The sequence below is a fragment of the Hippopotamus amphibius genome, chromosome 7 (genome assembly GCF_030028045.1).
Source record: "Hippopotamus amphibius kiboko isolate mHipAmp2 chromosome 7, mHipAmp2.hap2, whole genome shotgun sequence".
Taxonomy (NCBI): Eukaryota; Metazoa; Chordata; class Mammalia; order Artiodactyla; family Hippopotamidae; genus Hippopotamus; species Hippopotamus amphibius.
This window is the reverse complement of record NC_080192.1, coordinates 74,378,308-74,401,725: the sequence shown is the minus strand read 5'-3', so window position 1 is coordinate 74,401,725 and position 23,418 is coordinate 74,378,308. Positions and strand designations below refer to the sequence as shown.

At 52.3% G+C, this 23,418-nt stretch overlaps 1 protein-coding gene across 3 annotated transcripts in view; it reads right to left on the bottom strand.

Moving 5' to 3' along the window:
• The window catches only part of LOC130857841 (myelin and lymphocyte protein-like), a 39,603-nt gene that overhangs the window by 11,524 nt on the left and 4,661 nt on the right, over window positions 1-23,418 (bottom strand). The window contains exons 2-5 of one of the 3 annotated variants that reach the window (XM_057743672.1): window positions 16,688-16,855; window positions 15,364-15,489; window positions 11,457-11,641; window positions 116-346 (exon numbers count right to left, since the gene is read on the bottom strand). The exons of the other annotated variants lie outside the window; for them this stretch is intronic. Of the exons in view, the coding sequence (XP_057599655.1) occupies window positions 11,555-11,641; window positions 15,364-15,489; window positions 16,688-16,855 (381 nt within the window). The 3' untranslated portion in view covers window positions 116-346; window positions 11,457-11,554. Of the gene's footprint in view, window positions 1-115; window positions 347-11,456; window positions 11,642-15,363; window positions 15,490-16,687; window positions 16,856-23,418 lie in introns of those variants that run through there. 3 annotated transcript variants of the gene reach the window in all.

The following is a 23,418-nucleotide window of genomic DNA, read 5'->3' as shown; positions in this document are numbered from 1 at the left end:
AGAGACAAATACAAGAATGGTCTTTGGCAGTGCCATCTGCAGTATTAAAATGCAACAAATTGGAAATTGCCCAAATATTCATCAACAGAAGATGGATGTAGACTGTCAGCATGTATAAACCTCAGAACAAGGTTGCATAAAAAGCGTGTTGCAGAAGGATGTGTACTGGGTGATACACTTTCATAAAGCGCCATGTGTAGTCATGGATAGTCAGGTGTGAAGCAGAGGTCTAGCCCTGAACACACATTCAGCTCGGGGTGGTCCTGAGGCTGGAGGGAGGAGAGTAAGATAATAGCAGGATATCCAGGGGACTCAGATGTCATCTGAAAGCTCTATTTCCTTAATACTGAGAGTAAATAAGACAAAATATTAAGATTTGACAAAGTTGAGTGATAATTACATGGGTACCTATTAAAGTATTATATATACTTTTCTGTAATATTTGAAATAGGTCTTAATTTTTAAGAAATTGAAGTGAGGTTGGCACAACAGAAAATGAACCATTTTAAACTGACCAGTTCAATGACATTTCATACCTTCACGATGTTTTGCAGCCACCACCTCTATCTAACTCCAAAACATTTTCATCCCCCCAAAAGGAAAGCCTATACCCACTAAGCTGCTCCCCATTATCTCTCCTCTCAGGCCCTGGTAAACCACTAGTTTGTGTTCTGTCTCTATAGATTTACCTGTTCTGGACATTTCATATAAATGAAATCATACACTATGTGACCTTTTGTGTCTGGCTTCTTAGCAGAGTGTTTTCAGGTTTATCAACTTTGTAGTATGTATCAGTGCTTCATTCTTTTCTAAGGCTGAATAATATTCCACTGCATGGAATGTTACAATTTGTTTATTAATCCATCAACCAATGGGATATTTGGGTTGTTTCTACCTGTTGGTTATTGTGAATGGAGCTGCTGTAAACACACATGTTTATGTACCTATTCGGGTCCCTGCTTTCAATTTTTTGGTCATAAACCTAGGTGTGGAATTGCTGGGTCATACAGCAATTATTATTTTTTTAAATTTTAATGAAATTTTTTTTATTTTATATTGGAGTATAGTGGATTAACAATGTTGTGTTACTTTCAGGTGATTGAGTTATACATATACATGTATCTATTCTTTTTAAAATTCTTTTCCAATTTAAGTTGTTATAAAATATTGAGCAGAGTTCCTTGTACTGTATAGTAGGACCTTGTTGGTTATCCATTTTAAATATAGCAGCGTGTACATGTCAATTCCAAACTCCCAGTCTATCCCTCCCCACTACCCTTCCCCACTGGTAACCATAAATTCATTCTCTAAGTCTATGAGTCTGTTTCTGTTTTGTAAATAAGTTCATTTGTATCATTTTTTTAAGATTCCACATAAAAGCGATATATGATATTTGTCTTTCTCTGTCTGATTTACTTCACTTAGTGTGATAATCTCCAGATCCATCCATGTTGCTGCAAATGGCATTATTTCATTCTTTTTAATGGCTGAATATTCCATTGTTTATATGTACTACATCTTTTTTTATCCACTCATCTGTCAGTGGACATTTAGGTTGCTTCCATATCCTGGCTATTGTAAACAGTGCTGCAATGAACATTGGGGTGCATGTATCCTTTCGGACCATGTTTTCTCTAGATATATGCCCAGGAGTGGGATTGCAGGATCATATGGAAGCTCTATTTTTAACTTTTTAAGGAACCTCAATACTGTTTTCCCTAGTGGCTGTACCACTTTATATTCCCACCAACAGTGTAGGAGTGTTCCATTTTCTCCATACCCTCTCCAGCATTTATTGTTTGTAGACTTTTTGATGATGGCTGGTAATTATTTTTGAGGAATTACTGAATTGTTTTTCATAGCAGTTGAACAAATTTACATTCCCACCAGCAATGTCTGAGGGTCCCAATTTCTCCACAGCCTAACCAGCACTTATTTTCCAGTTTTTTGATAATAGTAATCCTAATTTCATGTGAAGTCGTAGCTCTTTGTAGTTTTGATTTCTTTTTGCTAATGATTAATGATATTGAGCATCTTTTCTTGTGCTTATTGGCCCTTTGTATGCCTTCTTTGGAGAACTCTTTATTCAAGTCCTTTGCCCGTTTTATTAACTGGTATGTTTATCTTTCTTTGTGGAGTTGAAATAGTCCATAATGAAACAAAACAAAACAAAACCCTCCTAGGGTGGCCAGCTCCTGCTTAGGCCCTTTAGTTCTCTCTTCTTTCCACACATCAAAACACATACAGCTTATGTATGTACAACTTGTACAGAGGAAAACATAAAGAACTGGCATCTGCTTTCTTTTCTGCCCTCCCAGGCATCCTGTGAGCCCATCCCCAATCCAAGGAGGAGTCAGAAATTCAGAGATGACAACTGAGGCATCCAGGGCCCCTGAGGATGTTGGGGGTGTGTGATCAGCGGAGCAGGAGTTGAGGTGGAAGAGAAAAAAATAACTCTAAGCTGGAAGAGAGGTGTTTGGGGCAAGGGAGAATTATTTCTTCTAGAAGCCCCTACCATCTGCAGGTCACAAAACCATGCTGGAGGAATACATTTCAACTAATCCATAGTTCTGAGATTTCCTACACCTGGTTTTCTAGTTTCATTTGGTGGTTTGGGGGATCCTCCCCACCACTGACGTTTCCCCCACCAGGCTGGGCTGTTCCTACCCTCCAGGGCACTCCTTCCCCTAAGCTGTGATACTAAGAGGAGGCAGGAGGCGCTGGGAGGCTGTCCTTTCTCCGAAGCCAGGATCCCCCTGATATACACACCTGCTGCCACCTGAGCCAGATCTTGTCAGGGCAGGAGGAGGAGGGTGCACCAGAGTCTTCTGCATGAAGCCCAGCTAACACACTCTCTCATGATTCTTGTTATAATGCTCCCCAAACAGCTACAAAGGCAGAGCTAGACACTCATCGGGGCAACTTAAGAGACAATAGGGAGTCTTTTTGTTGTTTAAAATCCTCTCTGCCCCATCTCACCTCACCTTTAGCCATCATCTTTTTTGGTCACAAGACTCTGCCTTGGTAAATGCAGTAACCTCTGATGGAAACACCCATTACTTAGTCCCAGATTATAGGTTCTACATGTTCTTTTCCAGAAATCCAGCCTTGGGAAAGCACAGGCTAAGTCTGACTGAGAGCGCAGAGATGAGCCATGTGGGGAAGGAATGTTCCAGTGGATGGGAGTCCCTTCCACTCTGGGCCTGGGTGTCCCTGCCTATAAATGGTGTGGCTGGGCCTCGAGGTGTCCAGGTTTCTCCTAGATGCTACTTCCTCGATATGGTGTCACCAGGCAAGCTTGACCCCCTCTGCCCTTTCCCCGAAACCTCCACGGATGACAGAACCCTCTCCCTCTGCAGTTCACATCCTCCCTGACAATCAGGCCAGAAGAAGCTGTGGTCCAGTTTTCCAACAGTCAGGTTTGGACATTTTCTTTTCCAACCGACTCTCCAGGCAGCCACTTCTGCGGTGGAGGTGCAGGGAAAGGAGTCTTGTGGTTCATGGTATCAAACTCACAGAAGAAATACAGCACGCACCCCTTCCACTCCGCCCCGCCCCCCCCCCCCCCCCCGCGCCCCACACACACACACCTTAGGTGAAGCCCTGGGGCCCTGGGGAGTTTAGGCTGAGGGTCGTCTGAAGCTTTCCGACAGTGAACACTTTATAGCAGCCCAGAGTAGGGAGCGCTTTCCTGCAGCCACGGGCTGAGGCTGGGAGGCTCCAGTGTAATGAGGGACCAGCGCCGGGTGCAGAAGTCTTTGGATTGATCAAGGTCAGCCAAGGCAGGGGACGGCTCTCACGGGTCCCTCTCTTTCCCCACCCTTCACACTGGGCAGAATGACTGTGGCGGAGCAAACGACGGCCTATTTTACTATTTCCAGATCAAAGTTGTTGCAAATACCTTCACTTACCAGAAACATTCAAGAGAAAATAATCCGGATTTAGCTCCTCCTGTGACACCAACCCAATATTCACACTTCGCTTGTTAATACTCAGGTTTCTTTTTCTGATTTTTAAATTTCTAAACAAAATCGTCGAGAGAGCTGGGCACCTCTACAAGGACATCGCTCTCCAATATGGGTTTCCTCTGCGCGGCGCATGGGAAACGGGTCGCGAGCGCAGCTTTGAAACCGGCGCGCCTACCAGTGGACCTGGCCGGCTTCCGACATCTGACCCGTGTGAGTTTGGTTTTTCCACCCAAGTCCTGGAGACTGTCTCCCCATCGTCGTTGGCTACAAGGGGCCAAAGGACTGAGGGGTGGGGTGGGGAAGAGACTCTCCTCACGGGGCCCCGCTACCCTACCCAGTACTCCAGGACGAGTGCCGCTCGTGGATGGGCCGGCGCACTGTGCGGAGCCCGCGTGAGAGCGCACAGCACGGCCCATCCCATCCCGCCCTCCTGGCGCTCAGCGGCTCACAAACTCCAAGATGAAGAGCAGGTCCGGGAAAGTGGCGTCGCCCTCCGAACCAGGGGCGCGCGTCTCTGGCTCCGCGCTGACCGAGCGCTTGCTCCGGGAGCCCAGTGGCCCGGGTGCACCCGCGCGGGTTGAGAGCCGGGATTTCGGTGGGTGCCGAGGAAAGAGGATCCCCAGGCCGCCGCCGCCGCCCGGCCCCCGCCCCCGCCCTACACTGTTGGGAGCCGCCCTAAACCACTCGGGGCGGGGGCTTGACTCCTGCGTTCCAGGTCTGGGCACCACATCCCAACCTGAGCCTAACAAAGCCACTTCGGTGAGGCGCTTCGCACCCTTTGCATTCTTCACAGGTGATCACCATCCCTTAAGAATGACCGCCATCAATAACTGAAAACTCCTCACTTTGGCACTCGAACTGTTCTTAAGTTGGGGCTCTTTCATCTTTCTGCTGGGTGAGTTTAGTATGTGTGACCTTTGGGCTCAGGCTCGGGGAGAGACGAGTTCCCAGTTCTGCCCGCAGCTGCAGGCTGGAGGTCTGCAGGGGCGGTGCTGAGACCAGCTCCGGCTTCCAGTTCCTTTTCCCTGAGCCCTGGGAGCCGGGAGCCGGGAACCCTGTACCCGTGGTCTCCTCCACTCCGTGCTGGAGCTGCTAGGCAGTGGATTAATGGCAGTCACAGCTGCCTTGAACCTTGGAGGGGGGAGGGGAGCCGGCACTGCTGAGGGCCTACTAAGTGCCTGGCACCACTCTAGGCTCTTTGCCCCCATGACCTCATTTAATCCCACAGAGCCTTTCCAGTCAGTGCCACCCCACCTCCAGGCTCAGAGTGGGGAAGGACATGCCCAGGCCACATGGAGGCAGCTGGGCCACAGGAGGACCTCTTGCCTCTAGAAAGCGGACTGTCCCCGCTGCCTCTGTGCCCCTTGCATGAAATCCATGCACTTGAAAACTAGAGGTGGCGGTGGTTGCTCATCAGAGGTTGTGCTCTGTTGGGCTGATGGGGAGCCTGTGCCCTGCTGCCTCCACTGACAATGGAGCCACTGCATGTGACGTTTTATACAACCTCTTTTAGGTTCCTGTTTCTTGTTTCCTGTGTGGAGAGACTTGGCCCTCCCCCACTGCCTGAGAAGGACATCACCAAGCATTGCCTGGGTGTCACAGGGACAGGGACACAGATAGAGGATGGAGGGTCTTTGAGTAGAGAAGACAGTGTCCCTACTCCCTAGATGAGTCCCACCCAAAAGGGACATCACATGACACGTGAGCTGGGCCTGCACTGGGCACTTTTCCCGCCTCTGCAGGCCAAATACTAAAGGTAGCTCCAGGCTAGCCCTTCAACAACAAGGTTGAGTTGGGGACAGAGTCCCATTTCTGAGCACCTCTTGGGTGCACTGAAGATGTAACAGTAAATCTGAGAGAGGCACCTGTCATCAGTAACCCCGTCAGTTCATTGTCAGTAAGTGCCGGGCAACAGGGACAGCACTGGAGCAGGGCAGACATGATCCCTGCCTTTTTGAAGCTGACCCTGGGGCGCAGGAGACAGAGATCAATCTAACACTGCACAGTAAACGTGTAATAGGGTTTGGTGCTGGGAGGAGAGTGCAGGGAGCCCCAAGAGCACCCACCAGTCCAGCCTGGCTTGGCCTGGGGTCCAGGGAGCTTATGGGAGGAAGTGACCCTGGAGGGAGTGAGCACTGGGTGACTAGAGGGAGGAGGCAGCCTTCCCTGCAGAGGAGCAGCAGGCACGGGCCCTGGAGGAGGGTCAGGCTGTGTTCCACATGCTGTGAGGGCTGCAGGATAAACAAGGGAACCCTTGACAGGGGTCAGAGCCGCTTTGCTTGGGGAGCAGGGAGAAGAGTCACGGGCGTCCAGGGCCAAAGGAAACAGGCACAGATGGCGGGTTCTGGGGGAAGAAGACAGGACAGATGCTGACAGGGGAGTCTGAGCAGGAAGAGGGAGGCAGGGTGCACCTGGAAGAGTCCTGGAGGCTGGAAAGCCTTTGATCTCTGTGAGGAGCAGGTTGGCTCCTGGGACAGAGCTGGAAAAGCCAAGGGCAGGCTGGGCTCAGGAGGAAAGGGGCAAAATTTAAATAAAGAGTATTAAGTACACATCAAGCTTCATCATTCTCCCCTGTTCAACCCTGAGAATAATCAGGTTCATTCTCTCTGCCCCAGAGAGGGGTGGAGACTCTGCACCACTGCAGGAGAGCTCACCACCTGCCCATTGAGTTACACCTGGAATTTGGCCCAAGTTGCCCAGATCATCAGGAAGCAGCAGATGCACAGAGATGGCTGGGCCAGTGGGTCCCCTGGATGCAAACTCACCACTCAACCGTGCAGGTTGGGGCGGGCAGGCTTCTCCCTATCAAGCACGTCCCTTCCAGGTTTCACTTACAGCACCTCTCAAATAGCCTTTGCCACACAGCATGCTTAGACTCTGAAGAACTGTGGAGTAGACATCAGAATTTAGCAGGTGTGTCCTGGAATAGCCTTGATCCCAGGCCTTTCACTCTCAAACTCAGGCTTCCTCTGAAGGCCTCCCCATGGCAACTAGCCCCCTCTTGGATAACCAGGAACCCACCTTCTAGAGAAGCCAGTTGCTTCTAGCCATTGCGAAACTAAGAGATACCTTTAACCTCACACCTACTGTGCCAGAGGGCCCTCTCTTGCTATCTGTACTTTGCATTTGTTTTCGTTTAGAAAACATAGAAAGGAAAATTGTACTAATACTCCCCTGATTCTTCCAAATCAAGGCAACTGTTTTCATCTCTGCATTTACCTTTTAGAAGTCATGAAGGGGCAGACTTGCTCCTCTCTGAGCTTCTGTTTCTAGCTGGTGACTTGTCCATTCATTCAACCTAAAATGTACCCTCAAAGTGCCACACCCAAGCTGTCTGAGCACAGGTGACTAGGCTGGAGAGGGAGGTATATGTGAGTCTAGATGGTGGCGATGAGGCCATTGTACCTGGGAGCATTCCAGGTAGTGGCCATGAGGGCCCTTGCTAAGGCCAGTGTGAGTTCTCCTCCAGGGAAGAGAGGGGAGTCCAGCAGGTGCCCATGCTTCTTCAGTCCTTGGAAACCTTAGTCAGAGCAAAGCACTTGGACAAAGCCTAAAGAAACAGGGGTCCAGGGACCAGCCCATAGTTCTCTGAATTGGCATAGGGAACCTTGTTATCTGGGACAGCATGAAATCAGAAAACAGTACAACCATAGAAGACTTTAACCAAGCAGAATATGAAACACGGTGCAGAAGAAGAATGGCATGTCCTTATTAAGAGTAGTAGGAATTTGCTAATTGACCTCTGGGTGCCCACTGCTTAGCACAGTGCCTGGTACATGGGAGGCATGATGGGTGTTTGTTGACAGACAGGAGGGAGGGTGGGGGAAAGGAGGGACAGAAAGAGGGAGGGAAATATTAAGCATGCGGGCAGGCTTCTGGAAAGCCCAGGGACCGTCAGATTCCACGGGGGCTGTGTCCCACTGTTTCCTAAATTCCCACTTGCCATTGTGTCCTTTCTGTGAATTGATTTCTATCCCAACAAACAGACCCATTTTTCTAGCTGTGGGGCCTAAAAAAAGGAAGGAAGAGCTCTTGGCTGCCCTAGGTCTTGGTCTATGACTCAGAGCAGCCAACCCTCGCAAGGAAGGGCGGGGACCTGCTGCTGCTTCACCTGGGTGACAGCAGAGGAGGCTCCAGAGAGTTGCACCCAGAGTGTGTGCAGGACACAGCCCAGCCGAACAGGCTGGATGGTGCCACAGCCCCTGGGGAGGAGGCCTGGCCCTCATCTGACCAGCCCAGCTCTTTCTGACAGCAGCCCTGACTGTGAGGAGTGGCCATTGCATCATGGGAGGTGATTCAGACCCCATCATCTCTGCGTCCCAGACCCCATAACCTTCTAGACTCATCTTCCCACAGTACCACCACCTCAAAGACCAAATGCTTCTCAGACCCCACCATTTTCCAAACCATCAATTCCCAGACCCCATCACCTCTCAGATCCATCATTTCCTGTAAATCCCTTAAACATCAGAAGGGCCAGAATCCTGGCATTACCAGGTTCTCTGAGACACGACATCCCCTCCCCACCTCCCCCCACCTCTGGTCAGTTGATGGGAGGGAGCAACTCTGTGGGAAAGGACAACCCATTCTCAAGAAGGCCCGTGACCACATGCACTCCGCACAGGACAAGTCACCCAGACACAGGAGGGCTGTGTCCATACCGTGGGATGCGTGTCAGCACTGGAAAAGGGACAGTAGACCTGCACGTGCTGACACAGGAGCCTGGCCAGGAGAGCATCATTTGGAGGTGAAAAGAGGACGCTGCAGACCAGTACACAGAGACGTGCGGCTGAGGGCAGGAGAGAGATGTCGCTTTTTCTTGAAATAGTGGGCATGGAACATAGACCTTGTCGTTGGAAACCGCGTTCAGGAAAGCACATCTTGGCTCCAGCCTGCTGACCTGTGGAGGCTCTTCACTCTGCCCCGCCGGGAACTCCTGCCTGCAGCCCAGCCAGCTGGGGACAGGAGACCTTGGACCTCAGAGCTCCCCGCTTCTGGAAGCATCATTTTCCCTCTCTCTACCCCCAGCGGCCCCACCCTCTAACAGGCAGCCTAGAGGTGTGGCTGGAGAGAGAGGGTTGCACCTCTGGGGCAGGGACAAGGCGCCGCGCCTCCGGCCCCAGGACCCCCGGCTGATGAGCAGCCCCTGCTCCCCGCTTGCTTGGGCTGCCTCAGGTCCCCCGGTCGTCACAGCCCTCTTGCCCTGGGTTTCCTTCCTGCAAGAAGGACCTGAGCTGTCAGGCATCTGGCTGTTCTGAACTATGGCCTCTGGCTTTCTCTTCTGCATCCTGTCTTCCGCAGAGACAGCCACACGTTGGGTCGGGGCTGCATCCCTAATTTTATCACAGTCATGGCCCTCCCTCTGGTCCCACGTTGAATATACAACAGATATTTAACCAAAGACCCCAGAGAACCCTCAGCTTATAGAGAGTGATTTGGGACCTGAGTTAAAATCTCCCTTCTGCTATTTACTTGCTGTGTAACTTCCTACAAAGTACTTGATTTCTGGGTCTTGGTATGCATGTCTATAAAATGGCAAGAGTAATGTCTCTCTCACAGGGATATTTGTGTTTTTTTGTTTGTTTTTAATATTTGTTTTTATTTTATTTTTTGGCTGCATCGGGATTTAGTTGTGGCACGTGGGATCGTTCATTTCGGCGTGTGGGCTCTTCAATATTATGCATGGGCTTCTCTCTAGTTGTGGTGCAGGGCTCCGGAGTGAATGGGCTCAGTAGTTGTGGCACGGGGGCTCAGTTGCCCCGCAGCATGTGGGATCTTAGTTCCCTGACTAGGGATTGAACCCACGTCCCCAGCGTTGGAAGGCGGATTCTTAACCACTGGACCACCAGGGAAGTCCCTTCTTACAGGGATATTTGTGAATTAAATGAGATAATGTGTGTCGAGTCTCCTTTGCAGTGCCTTCCATGCGGTAAACTTCAAGATGTGAAAGCTAGTATAAATAGATGCTCACAAAATTCCCTCAGGATTCATCGCTGTCATGTGTGTGCCTTTTCACATACGTTCATTTTCAGAGGATAAATTTTCTCTTCTAACTTGGATGCAGATTCCATTAGAGAACATTCTGGCTTTCAGTCACATACCTATGTCCCTGCCTCCTTTCCTGGCGGTTTCTGCCTGGGGCCTGAGGCTGTTTCTAACCCTCCCTCTTTCAGCAAGTGGGAGTTTCTGTTCTGGTCACTCAGGAACACCCAACCGTGAATTCCTGTAACTCAGCAGATGGGAAGGTCGTGGGAGCCGATCCATAGGCAGTCGGCCTCTGAGACCTAAACCAAAGGATGATCCGTGTGCGTCTCCACTGCCTCACTCTGAGCTCTTAGAAGGGGTCCTCCTGGCCTTGCAATGCCGGGGAAGGAAACAGGTTCCCACAATTGTCAGCAGCAAATAAAACCTCTCAACCTAGGAGAAACCCACCCTTGGTGGACTTGTTCCTCCACGGTTCACCCCACTGTGCCCACTGCGCCATCAGCCGGCTCCTTGTCATGACGTAAACCAGCCCCCTCCCGGCCCCACCCCCGCTGACCGCGGGGCAGCAGCAGGCAGGCACATCCTCCCCTGCCCTGCCAGGCCACCCGCTGGCAGTCACCAGTCCAGCCTGCTGTGGACGTTCCACCCTCGGGTGGCCTCCTGGGCCTGTGGGGTGGATGGAGGCCCACCCAGCTCAGAAGTAGGGGACAGAAGCAGAATTGCCACTGGCAGCCCCTCGGGCTCGGCCTGGGGTCAGGCCTGGTCGCTGGGGTCCTGAGCAGTTGCCTTCAGCCCAGAAGGCTCCATTGTTGCCTCCATGAGAACCTCTGGCCTCGGCTCCAGCTCCTCCTGCTCAGAGGGCCTGTGTCCTCTACCCACCTACACCTGCACCCAGCTAGTGTGTGAGTCCCGGCCCAGGGGGGTGGAGGAGAGGGGGCACGACCACCCTCCCCTGCTCCCCACCCTCTGCTCCCCACCCCCACGTCCTGCTCACATGTCCCCCCCGCCCCCCTCCCCAATTACCACCTGCAGAAGCCCCTCCCAGCCCCCAGGCCCCCTCCTCTACAAGCAGTCCAGGCCCAGCTCAGTCACGACTTCTCTTTCCCTCTCTGGAGATGTGCTGTAGTTCACACAGTAGGTTTACAGCTCTCTTCTGGTGATGCAGTGTGGGAGTGCGCGTTCCTGACTGTGGGAACAGTGAGGGATCCCTTTTGCTCATTAGTTCCCTGTACTTGCTATTTTACATCCTCTCATTAATTGCCCAACAACTCTACTTAGAAAACAACAGACAGTTCTCAAGATCTGGTCCAGGGGCCAGCAGGGCATCCTTGATTCCTGGTCTCTCAGATCACAGGCCCCACTTTCCACCCCTGCTGCCTCTTTTCTAATAGGAAACAATCTTGGAAAGACAGCTCAGTAGGTGAAGGATAAATGTAGCTAAGCCCCCTACCTTGACTTGAAGTTATATGGGAGAGTAAACATAATACAAAGAAACTGAGTTACTTTTTTTGGTTCCTTTTTCCACCATCAAGAATGTTCCTGCATTCTCAAATGTTATGCTGGAAGGCGAGCCAATCAGTTAACACCCTCTCAGTTTTCAACTAAAATTCTTCATGGAAAGACTTCCAGCTCTTTAAAGAAAACACGAAATGGACCAGGTACAGCAGGGTGACTACGCATGAGAACACCTGAAACCAAGATAAATGACCGTTAATGGGGGTGCATGGGGAGAGGGCAAAGCATGGGCCGTCATGCTGGGCTGGCCGCTTGCGTGGCATTCGGGGTTGACAGTTCTGAAGTCTGTAGGCTTCCCAACACACGTGCAGACACACTTTCCTGCAGAGCCCAGGTGGGACCCAGAATGCTCTCAGCACAGACTCCAGGTGACCTAATGATACACTGGACTTGGTGTGCAAGCTCAATTATCTGCCATCACACATCTGCCACCCAACTGGAAATGAGGGCCCTCAGAGACCCGTCATGTAATACGTGTAGGTGAGTAGCCACTGCTCTTTGGAAAACTTCCTTCCTTCACACCAGTAAGACCAGAGTCCACCAGCTGTGATCCCAGTGGCTTTGGCTGAACACATGGGTTTGCTGCCTGGACATCCTCAGACCTCCACCAGAATTTTACTCTAAGATTCTGAATTTCACAACCAGGCCAGGGAGCCTGGACACAGGAAGTGAGGGACTGGGTCGGGGAAGAGGGATTTTGAGCTTCTGCCAAAAGGAGGGGGCTTCCTGAGAAAGCTGCTGGGAGCAGAGGCCGGGAAATGTGGCAAACAGTCACTTTGTGCCCTGTCAAGGCCCTGACCTGCCACGTTCACCTGGGCACCATCTATCCTATCACCTGGGTAATTGGCCCTGAGGGTGGCCTGCCCGCAAGCAATTATTTGCACTTGGCTTGTGATCTTGGGTGTGGGGTCAGCAGTTTCCAACCCAGGCATAACATCAGCGTGGCTACACTCCCGTGACTGTCGAAAATTCCCATGACACCAGTGCCTGCTCTCCCCCGCCTCCACACCTGGGCGAACCTCACCCTCACTGCCAGAGGCGGTGAGTCACCTGAGTTACTTAATAACCAAGGTAAGAGAACGCGTCTGGGAGTCCGACGCCCTGCGTGAAGGGAGCCGTCACACGTGCGTGAGAAGCCCCTCAAAAGACACCTCTGCCCACCAGGAGGGAGCAGTGTGCTGTGTGGGGGACTCCAGACCCGATGGACACCCTTGGCGGAAGCACCTCAGAAGTCGCCACAGGAACAGGAAACAGACCCGTATCTTAAAGCGAGGTCAGGAAATGGCACCCTGGGGACACTGAGGGCCAGGGCCACGCGTGGACATGAACTTAGGCCCCCAGAAGCCCCTCTCCCTGAGCAGCTGCCATTATTGCCCACCACAGTTAAGATCCAGGAACCTCCAGGTTTCTCCAGAAATTTCCAGCTGCTCTCAGGCAACTCTCACCAATCCTAGGGATCCCTTTGGAGCAGCCTCCCTGTGCTGCCAGCTGAGGAGAGAGGCAGAAGCTCAGCTTTTGAGGCAGGTGAGCAGTCACAGAGGCGGGTGAGAGGAGGTCAGATGCTCCCAAAGGCCGGGGTGTGTGGGTGAAGGTCTTGAGATGCCTCCTCACATCCCGGGTCTGCCCTCCCCCCAACCCCAAGACCATGGGAAGGGCATGTGGTGGCTGGGCAGGGTCTGGGGTGAAATCCCGAGCGTGTAATCATGATCCCTTCTCCCCTGATATTTTGAATAGAAAGATGTGATTTTACATTGAACCAGGCTCATATTTCCCTTGGGGGGCTTCAGCCCAGCGTTTCCACCTGCTGGCAACGTTTAGCTTCCTGATTCTGGCCCTGCTGACTTTGCGGGGGCCTCCTCGTGGTTCTCCAGCTCAGCTCACAAAGATGGGGGGAGGTGATCCGCCGCGGAAGGGATAAATAGATGCTGGTGTGGTCGTCAGTGGGGGCCCTAAGCAGCAAAGAGAGCAAACCTCTGCGTCCCACCCAGCAATGCGGACGAGCCGCAGGAACCTGAGGCGGAGAGAGAGAAGCCAGACACGGGAGAGGGCCCAGCACGCTCAGGAAGGTCCAGAGCAGGCGAAGTGGCAGCGAGCTCGGCCTCAGGACAGCACTCGTCCTTAGTGAAGGGGCACGGTGATCGCGGCAGGACAAGAAGGGGGCTCCTGGGAGGTGCTTGCTACGTTCTATCTCTTAATCTGGATGCTGTGTTGCACAGAGGGCTTGTGAATGATGAATAATGGGCGAACTATGGAAATTCATCAAGCCGTACACGTGCATCCTGCTCACTTGTCTGGACGCCTGTTCCTGCCGCATTTCCATAGAAAGGAAAAGAGAAAAGTTGGAACATGGTAGAGCCCAGGGGTTCTCAACTAGAGATCAGCCCAGTGGGCAGGTCATTAACTCCCCCCGCCTGGGTGGTTCCGTCAAGGGCTGGCCCGTTATCCATATGCCATCTGCATCTCACTGCCCTCGTCTGCAGTAATTTTACAGAAACGGTTGTCAAATGCCTGGCTGATGTCTGTTCAGAGAGAAGGCTTCTGGGGTTGGGATAGGGGAGGTGTGTATGGTTCTCTAGCAAGGGGGTGAAGAGACAGAGTCATTCGAAGGTGATGGAGGAGGCAGATGAGCAGTCTCCCAAGGGAAGGAGAGCAACCAAGGTGCTGCCTGGCTGTGCTCCTGGTTAGGGGCCTGCCATCTTGGGAGATGAGCCCATATGGGAGAGGGTCCCACAGTGTGGGACATTTGAGGGGGTGCCAGGGACGTGAGGTGGCCATGCTTATGGACTGGGGAGTAGACTGGGAGCTGAGGGGTGTGTGTGGCTTCCCCGGGGTAGGGGATGGGCCCCTGGGGACCAGCAGATAGGCTTTGAGGAGCTTTCCCCCAGACCCTTTCTCTGGGAGCAGGCAGGGCACCCTCACTAACCCCCTTCCCAGAGCCCAGCAGTGCCCACCCTGTGGATTTTCTGTCAGCCTCTGCTCTACTCTTCCCAAAAAGGAGTGGGGGTGGCACAGATTTGGCACCTGGGGTGGACATGCTATGGTCTGTCATCACATTTGACCTTGGGATTTGCTACAATTCTGAGGAGGGCTATTTCTGCAACTTTTTCTTAGTTTTTAAACAACGTCTATGGTTTAAAACCATGGTTCTCAGAGCTGTCAGGCAGGAGACACCGTCGTCAAGAGACGAAGTCCTAATCCCCGCAGCAACCACTCATCTCTGGGGGTCTGGACACGCTGCCCCTGGAAAGGCCTCCCTAGAGCCCCAGCCCCAGAGCCAGGGCCTGGGAGACACTGGCCACTCAACTTTCCACCCCTGGTCTCAGCGTTGCCTCTGCCCTGACTGTGTGCTTCCCTGGAAGACACTCAGGGAGAGCCAGGAACCCAAGTGGCCAGAGCCTCTGCTCACACTGGTGCTAAGGGTGTGGGTGACAGAGCACCTGGCTTGGACACCAGGCCTCTCCAGTTCCTGGTGACCCTGGGGCAAGCTGTGCATGCTCTTGGGGCCCTGGTTCTCCATCTGTGAAATAGCTATAACAACAGCACCTCCATCCTAGGGCTGTTGTGAGGGTAAATAAGATTCTTCCCAAGAGCTCAGACAGTCCAGGCCCCGCAGGCCTGTCTCCTCCCACATCTGCCTCCTCAAAGCCCGCCCAGGCTCAGACCCCTGGCCAGCTCAGGCCTGGGCAGTGCAGCACTGACCGATGGCCGAGGGAGTCTGGGGCACATGCTTTCCCTTTCCTGGGGCTTTGTTTCTTGAGAAACTGGGGGAAGGTTTATTTTATTTGAAATTTAGTGGACTATAAAAAAATGAGGAGGGCCTGGGGAGCCTTCCACTGAGAACCTCTGTCAGTGGGCAGTGGGAGCTGTGAACAGGGCACGTTGACTGGGGACTCACCACAGCAGCGATGTTTTCACTGTATTGTTTCTGCTTGATTTTCCCTTGATTCTGGATGATGATCGTAGCTTCTATGACTGACGCACTAAGGTAGAACAGGGTGGCGATACAGTGGTAGGCTGCCTCCTGCAGGGTCAGAAAGGGCCATCAGAGAGATGGGGCGCCCAGATATGGAGACGTGGGGCAGCTGTGGTCCCAGCAGGGCCTGTCCACCCGAGCTGTCCCTTCGTCATCCTCTGCTACTTCCTTTTACCCCTCCCCCACCCCAATCACCCATCCACCATCCAGCCCCCTCCTCACAGAGACTGATTAACTAGGACTGCTGAGCTGAGTTTTGTCTCACTGCTTTGGGGGCCAGAGTAAGGCCTTTGATAGAGGAGGGACGCTGCTTTCCCTTGAGGTGGGATCTAGTAAGTGACGGGGAAGGGGACTCTTGCAGTTGGTAGAAATTGGTTCTGGACCTGAGAAGTGTCATCCATGGTCATAGTCTCCAGTTCAGGTGTGGTCTCAGTGACCAGTTCAGCGTGAGAGGGCTAGGCCATTTCCATTTTTGTTTTGTTTTGCTGTTGTTCATTTTGGGGGAGGCGGCAGAAGACTGCGGCTCCACGTATGTTTAAAAGCAGAAAAGTACTAGAACAGGGTCGTGAGTAGCTGTGATTTGTAGGTGGTTTCAAAAGTCTAGTTCGGAGGGAGTTTAAAGTAAGGGGCCTAACCAAAGGCCACACACCCTTTCAGGGGAGGTAAGGGCAGGGGGCGCATGTGTAAGTTTACCCCCTTCATGGGCCTCAAGGCAGAATTCATGCAGAAGGGAGGTCACAGACCATCCCTCTTCCCTGGCCAAGTCCTCTCTGGTGACCCTGCTCTAGAAGGCGGTGACTGGGGGCTGGGCAGTGAGCGTGGCCTCACACTGGGCAGCAGGACCAGCCCCAGCACCCTGTCCCCCTCCCCCGAGATGGAAGCCAGCCCTCCTGGGTGGTGGGAGATGCCAGCTGGGCCCGGCAGGTGCAGGAGGTACGGGGAGGGTTGTTGGGCTGCTGGTTTCCATGAAAGGGGCAGTCACACAGGAGGAAGCAGAGCAGGCCCACAGAGAACCAGGCAGCGACAGCGACAGGCAGCCTCTGCCTTCACCTCCGTCTGCCCTCCTGCTGCGGGGAGCCCTGGGCCGCTGTGGGCAGCTCGGAGCTGAAGGGTGGCCAGCCCAGCCTTGGAGCAGGGGTGGGAGACATCCACAGGGGACCTCACCCTGCACTGGAAAACCTGCCTCCCCGTGGAGAGGGTCCAGTACTAGCCCCTCCCCCCACAGACATGCAGGGCTGGGACTCACCACAGTGATGCAGAAATCGTCGCATTTGTACCCATGAAACACATACACGAAGGTCAGGAGAGTGGTGGCCATGAAGCAGAACACAGACACGAACATGACCCAGCCCAGGGCCAGGGGGTTGGGCAGATGAGACAAGAAGATCAGGATCCATACCAGCCCCCCAAAGGCCTGCAGAGGGAGGGAGAGAAGGGGTGCGGGTCAGGAGAGCCCATGCCCAGGAAGGGCCAAACCCAGAGGTGACACTGGGGAACCGTGGGGCAGAAAAACCGGAGAGAGACAGAGAACAGTGGAGGGCTGTTTCCTCACCAGAAATGAACCCCTCCTCCCTCTGAAGGCTGTAGGCTGGATCCACAGTCTCAGTGTTTCCAATTCCCTGCTTCCTGCCTTTGTCACTTTTAAAATACAATTTTAATTTTTTACCTAATAAACACATATCATATTTATATACTAGGCACTTGCCTAAACACTTTAGGAATATTAGCTCAGTTAATCCTCACAGCATCCCTTTGAATGTGGTACTGACCCATTTGTGAGATGGGGAAATTGAGGTACATGTAAGTTAAAACTCTGTTATCCTAAGATAGGACTTATGCCATCCATTAGAAGGGGAATTCTGAGACTATAACCTTCCTAGTAATTTTGATATAAATAATTGTTTCTTTTGTAAAATTGTAGTGACCAGCAGTTACTTTGATCTTTATTTTGCAAAAGATATTATCCACATGATGTCATTAGCTATTAAAAAGAATTTGCTCCCTTAATTCCCAAGTGCAGGAGGCATTCTGACTACTGGAGGTGCAGTTGGAGTGGGGAGGGCCCGGGTCAGCCTGGCCTCCTCGGATGTCCTAGGACAGGAATGAGAGAAGCACTCCTTCCCCCATCATTATGCGGAAGACACCTCACTTGGTGTCCTCAGGGTCAAGGAGCCCCATGTTTTCAAAGCGTAAGGACAAACATAGGGGTCATAACCTCAGTGGCACAGTCTGGTTCCCCCTGTAGACGTGGCACAAGCCAAGCTGGGATTTTCTGTACTTGTCTCCCCGAGACAGAGAAGGCCTGGGCTGGGAGTGGGCTGGAACACGGGTGGAGATGGCTTTGCAGTCAGAGGGTCCAAGTACTGCAGAGCTTGGCACCATCCTCCTGAGGGTCTGGGGGCTGAGGCCGGGCTGCCCTCCCAGCCCTGCGTCCCCTGTGGTGTGAACGCATGTGGTACCCTGACCCTGTCTCCCTGCACCTGCTGCCCACTTACTGGGTAAGAGGTAGCATTTCCTCCGATGTTCCCTGAGCCTCTTAGCTGAGAAGCTTCAGGAGACAATCACATCTGGGTAGAAAAATCAGTGCGGTGAAGAATCTGGAGATATCAAAATCAAGTTGGATCAGATGTGGGCATCTCTGACCAGAAAATTCCTCCACTGAGGACTGAGAGCTAGTGGGACACACTTTAAAACTCATAATAGTGGAGCAAAATCAATTAAATAAAAATCCTCCGACTGTCGTAGGGTAAGATGTGTGTGTAGATTCATCCATAGTCAACTTTAAGATCAAACAGATTGCTGAGCCTTTTCTGTAAGGGACAGTAACTAAAGGATGTGATTGTGCCAATGGCTGAGACCGACTTGGACTTAGGAGGCACGAGAGTGTGGCTTGGAGAAGAGGGAGGATCAGCCACAGCTATCTCATGGACAGAGGCAGGGGCCAGGGACACACTTCTAAGCATCCTTTGCCCTGTCACCTGGTGACCATCCAAAAAGGACAATCTGTTAGGGTCCCCGTTCATATGCTCTTGGGAGCGCTGCACTTTCCCTTTGCACATTCAGCACGAAACAGGTGTGTTTGGTTAGGTACAAAATTCTACTTTCCCTGACCAAGTGACGGAAGGGATAAAGCCCCTTGCTCATGGCCAACTCTTGGGCTGGGACACAAGGAAGAACTGTCCAGCTATGTGTAGGTGTATGAGTTAGTTAACTGGTCTTCAGGGTCTCCTGTTAGATATGTGTTGGTAAACAAGCCAGTGATGGACCAAACCCCAAAGAAAAGATTGCATTGCACATGGAGGGGAGAGCCCCTCTGTTATGTATCCTGTGTGGGACCCTGCAATGTGTACTGGCCATGGCATTGAGGGACACCGAATGCCACATCAGGAGAATTATACTCTTTTCCACTCTCTGAGTTTTCTGACTTCGGCAAGGAGAAGGGCTCAGGTGGAGCCAGGTGTCTGGAGCTCCCCTAGAGCACAGGCTCCAAGAACAGGCAGGAAAGGGGAGTTGGCATTGTTTTAATTTTTGTGGTAGTGATACAGTTATTTGGGGGTAAAATTAACTGTAAAAAACCTAGGAGGTAGATTAATGCACAAGTGGTACCTGGAAATTGCAAAAATTTGAGGTGGTGGCTTTCAGATCCTGATCTGCAGACTCTGCTTACTTTCCCTCTGTGGGTTAGTCAGGCACCAGAGGCAGGAACAGTGAGGAAAAGCCACCACACTGGATGCTGGCCACTGAGTCTTGAGTGTGCACTAGCCACACGTGGCCACAGCTTTGGCAGCAGGCGCAGAGGGAAGCTTCAAACTCCTACTAGACTCTCAACCTGACTTGGGTGTGCTTTTACCAGCTCGATGAGACTATCCAGCTCCTTAAAGATGCTTTCTCTCCCTGTGTCTCTCTGTCTCTGTCTCTGTCTCTGTCTCTGTCTCTTTCTCTGTCTGACACACACACACACCCCTATGTAGATTCCTGGAGTCTGTCCAGAGCTGTCCACAGGAACAAACCCCAATCTGAGTCTCTGTCCTCTGGTAGACCTCAGGACCCAACCCCACTTCTGTGTACCACCTTGCAAAGGTCCTTTAAAAAATATGTCAACTATTTTTTTTTTCATGATGTATCTATAGCAGTAAGTTTCATAGTAAGACGGTGGGGAGACCCTCTGTCTCTCTTTTATACGTCTTCAATAAGATGTAATTCATATCCAGTACTATACAGCTCATCCGTGTACAGTGTACAATTTGATGGTTTAGGAGAGTCACAGACATGTGCAACCATCATCCGCAGAGTCAAGTTGAGAACATCTTCATCACCTCACAAGAAATCCTGTGCCCCGTAGCCATCACTCCCTCCACCCCTGCCATCCCTAGGCCACCACTGCCTACCCTGTCTCTACAGATCTCCCCACTCTGCACATTCATGTGAGTTGGATCATATGATATGTGGACTTTTGTGACTGGCTTCTTCCATGTAGCATAATGTCTTTCAAAGTGAAAACTTCTCTCTCAAGGGGACTTTCACAGAGTCCACCATCACGGTGTGTCGCACCCGCCCATCCCCACCCCTCCATTGGGGGGACCCTGAGTGAATGTGTCTCTTCCCTCTGGAGCCTCCAAGCTGGGAAGAGTGGAGGAACCACTGGTTCAAGGGAAACTCACACAGGAAAGAGGCCACCAGAGCCCATCTGCCCTGGAAATAGATGTGAAGTTACACCTCATGTGAAGGGAATGTCCTCAGCACAGATGACACGATTCAAATCCATGGGTTTGGCTTCCAGGAGATGACTGGGGGCCATAGCCCTGCCCAGCAGATGCCAGGGGAGATATGCAGGGCGGTGGCTGCTGCAGGAAGGAGCCATAGCAGGCCATCTGCACCCACCCACCAAGGTGGGTGCGGAAGGAACAGCCCTGAAAGGACAGAAGGAGTAAGAGGAAAAGACAAGGCTGAGCCCAGGAGAGCTCTACTCCCCATACACGTCTGTGAGCCATGCCCTGGAAACTGACATGGCGTTTTCGTGTGTGTGTGTGTGTGTGTGTGTGTGTGTGTGTGTGTGTGTGTGTGTGTGTTTATTTTGAGGCTGAAAAAAGATGAGCTACTGCAGAGAAAGAAAGTGGCACCAAGGTGAAGTCAAGTGGATGTAAGCACCAGGCGGCAGGAGGGTGTAGAGAGAGGGGGGATCAGAGCACTGAAGCCTTTCCCAAGACCCAAGAAAAGGGGTCTGAGAGGGAGGCTGGGGACTCCTCCTGTTCTGAAAGGCAGAGAGAGTAGGAAGCAAACACTTGCTCTTCTATGAGCCCCACCGCCCACGTAGGGAGGAACTTGGCTCCCAGCAAGTCTAAGGAAAGGCTTCCTTTACTTGCTCACTTTCTCGTTCATTCATTCATTCACTGATGCTTTGAACAGATGCTGTGAGCAAACCACAACACTGAGGGCAGGTACATCCAGGGAGACAGACTTTATTCAAAGACACACTAATAAATGGAGCCCATCTCTCCCGTCCTGTCCTCTCTCATCCAGTCTTGCTGCCAAGCCCCACTCGAGCAGCTCTGGGGTCACCAAGGGCAGAGTCAGGTCCTGGTGAAAGTGTCAGGGCCCCAGTGAGGGTGACCAGCTAAACATCTCTGCCCAGAACAGGGACAGAGCCCAGAAATCTGCACAGGGTCCCCTCCTCGAACCCAATGGAGGCGTCTGGGGCAGTTCAGAGACTCTCTGTTTGGCGACCCTCTCCCCCTCTGCCAACTGAGGAGTCTGACCTCTGACTCCTCCACATGAACACCAGGAGTGGTGCTGAGGCTTCCTGACTCAGTTTACCTATACCGGCGGCTCTGCCCTCCTGGCCCCTTCCTCAGCAGGCTCCTTCCTTCTGGGGGACCCATCATGACTTCACCCTCCCCATATAGACCTAGCTAATGTCCCTTTATCTAATCTAAGAGCAAGACCAGGACTCAGGGGGCCTTGAGTCTGTTGGTGAAGAGGAGGATGCAGGTTTGGGATTCCAAGAGGGAGTGTGTGAGTTCAGGTTGTAGTTGCTAAAACAGGGTGAGTGTGGACTGGGACGCGGCCCCTGTCCAGGTCTGAGTCCCTCTTCCCTCAGGTCCCAGGGAAATCTCCTCCTCCCTAGTATCCACCCCCCCCCCCCCACCCCCAGCACTGGCCACGGGTGTGAGGAGGATCCCTGATCAGTATCTCCCCTCCTAGGCAGAGGACAGTCATGGGTTCCTAAATGAAAGAAAACTCCCCTCAGATCCACAAAGCCGGAGCTTTTAGACAGACTTGCTCTAGTTTGGATGGGACTTTTTCCTTCCCTATTCCCACTGGCTTTACCCAGCAGGATAAAGAGAAACAAGGAGGTCCCAGGAATGATACGGGTAAGCCAGCTGTAAAAGACAAAATCCGTGGACATCCAGACCAGAGGGGAGCGGCTTCAGTCCGAGAAAAACAGGAGGTATTGATGGGAGGCGCCAAGGGAGTGAGCAATGCAGGGAGCTCACCACAAGGCCTGCAGCGCTGAGCACAGCTGCCCTGTGGTCTGTGCTGCTCTGCAGGGTCCCGGGCTTCTCTGGAAATTGGTGCGATTGTCAGTTTCACCCTTTGTCTGCCCTTGGGGTCAAGGACTTTGGTGACTTACAATATAAACATTAGCCAGGTTGGATACAAATGCTAGCCCCTTTCCTATAGATGTATGCTGAGAACCAAGGTTTCAGCGAGCCTGGTATGTTGTGGGCACACAGGACACCCCCAGACAAGACAGGGGACAGGCCACCAGCCAGGACCTGCAGTACAGGAAAGGGTGCTCTCAGGGTGGGCTTTTAGGTAAGGACTCAGCTGCACCATGTCACCTGCATGAAAGGAGCACTAGGGGCGGAGACCAGTGAGGTCTATGGGGCGAGTTCTGGGAAGAGTCCTAAGACACAAAACTGGCTGGTGGTTCCTTCCCTGCCAGGTCCCACCATCCAACAATGCCTGGCTTATCAGCAGTCAGCTGAAGGGCACGAGGAGGCTGGGGGAGATGAGGGGTTAATTCTGTGCCAGAGGTTGCCCTCGGCCAGAACCAGTGCCCTGCTTCATGGTGATAAACTGACATGATGACAAATCATTTTTGAAAGGTTGTACCCAGGCCCACTGGTAATTGTTCCTATGCCCTAAGGCAGCTGCAGCAATTGGCGCTGCATTCAGAATTCACAAAGCTTTCCCCAGGGTCCTGGCACCTTGCTGTCAGGCTGTGTAGGAGAGAAGCTCAGCAAGCCCCCCACCCCCAAGGCAGAAGGCAGAACTGGCTGCCACAGTGCCCTCTTCTCCAGGGCCACCCCATCAGCCTGTCCAAGGACGGCTCCTAGCAGAGGACACTTGACCTCTGCCTTTATTTTCCCCTCCTTGGTGAGAAAAGCCTCTGGAAGGGCTGAACAGAGGATAGTGTCTATGTGGTACTTGACTCCAGAGACAAGCCGAGCGTGCCCTCAACAGCCTGCCCGCTCCCAAATCTCACTCACCACCTGCCCCAGAGGGGCATATATGGCCAAAGGTGGTGTGGTGGGCCTTACTGCCCCCCAGGTGCTCCCTTTTAGCAGAGATTGGGCAGTTGATCTCAGAGCAGGTGATCAAGTTGTTAGTAAATTAAAAATTGCACCTAATAGCTGTTGATCAGTACCTATGAGCATGTTGTGGTTTTAAGAGCTTTGTTTATATTACACTCATTCCTCACAGCATCCCTGAGGTGTGTGTTATCATGTCCCCATTTTATTGATGCAGAAATTGAGACACACTTGCCTGCTTACATCCCCACAGCTGCTGAGTGCCAGCTCTGACAGGCTGGTTGTGAAGCCCAGGTTAGGGCCTGTGTGTGTGTTGTGACAGTTACCCAAGGTGAGCCAAGAGCAGTTCACCATGACATCTCCCCGTGTTTAGGCTCGGCTTTGGAAATGGCCATGAGAAGAGAAACACTGAGGGAGAGGACACTGGCCTATTAGCCTTCCT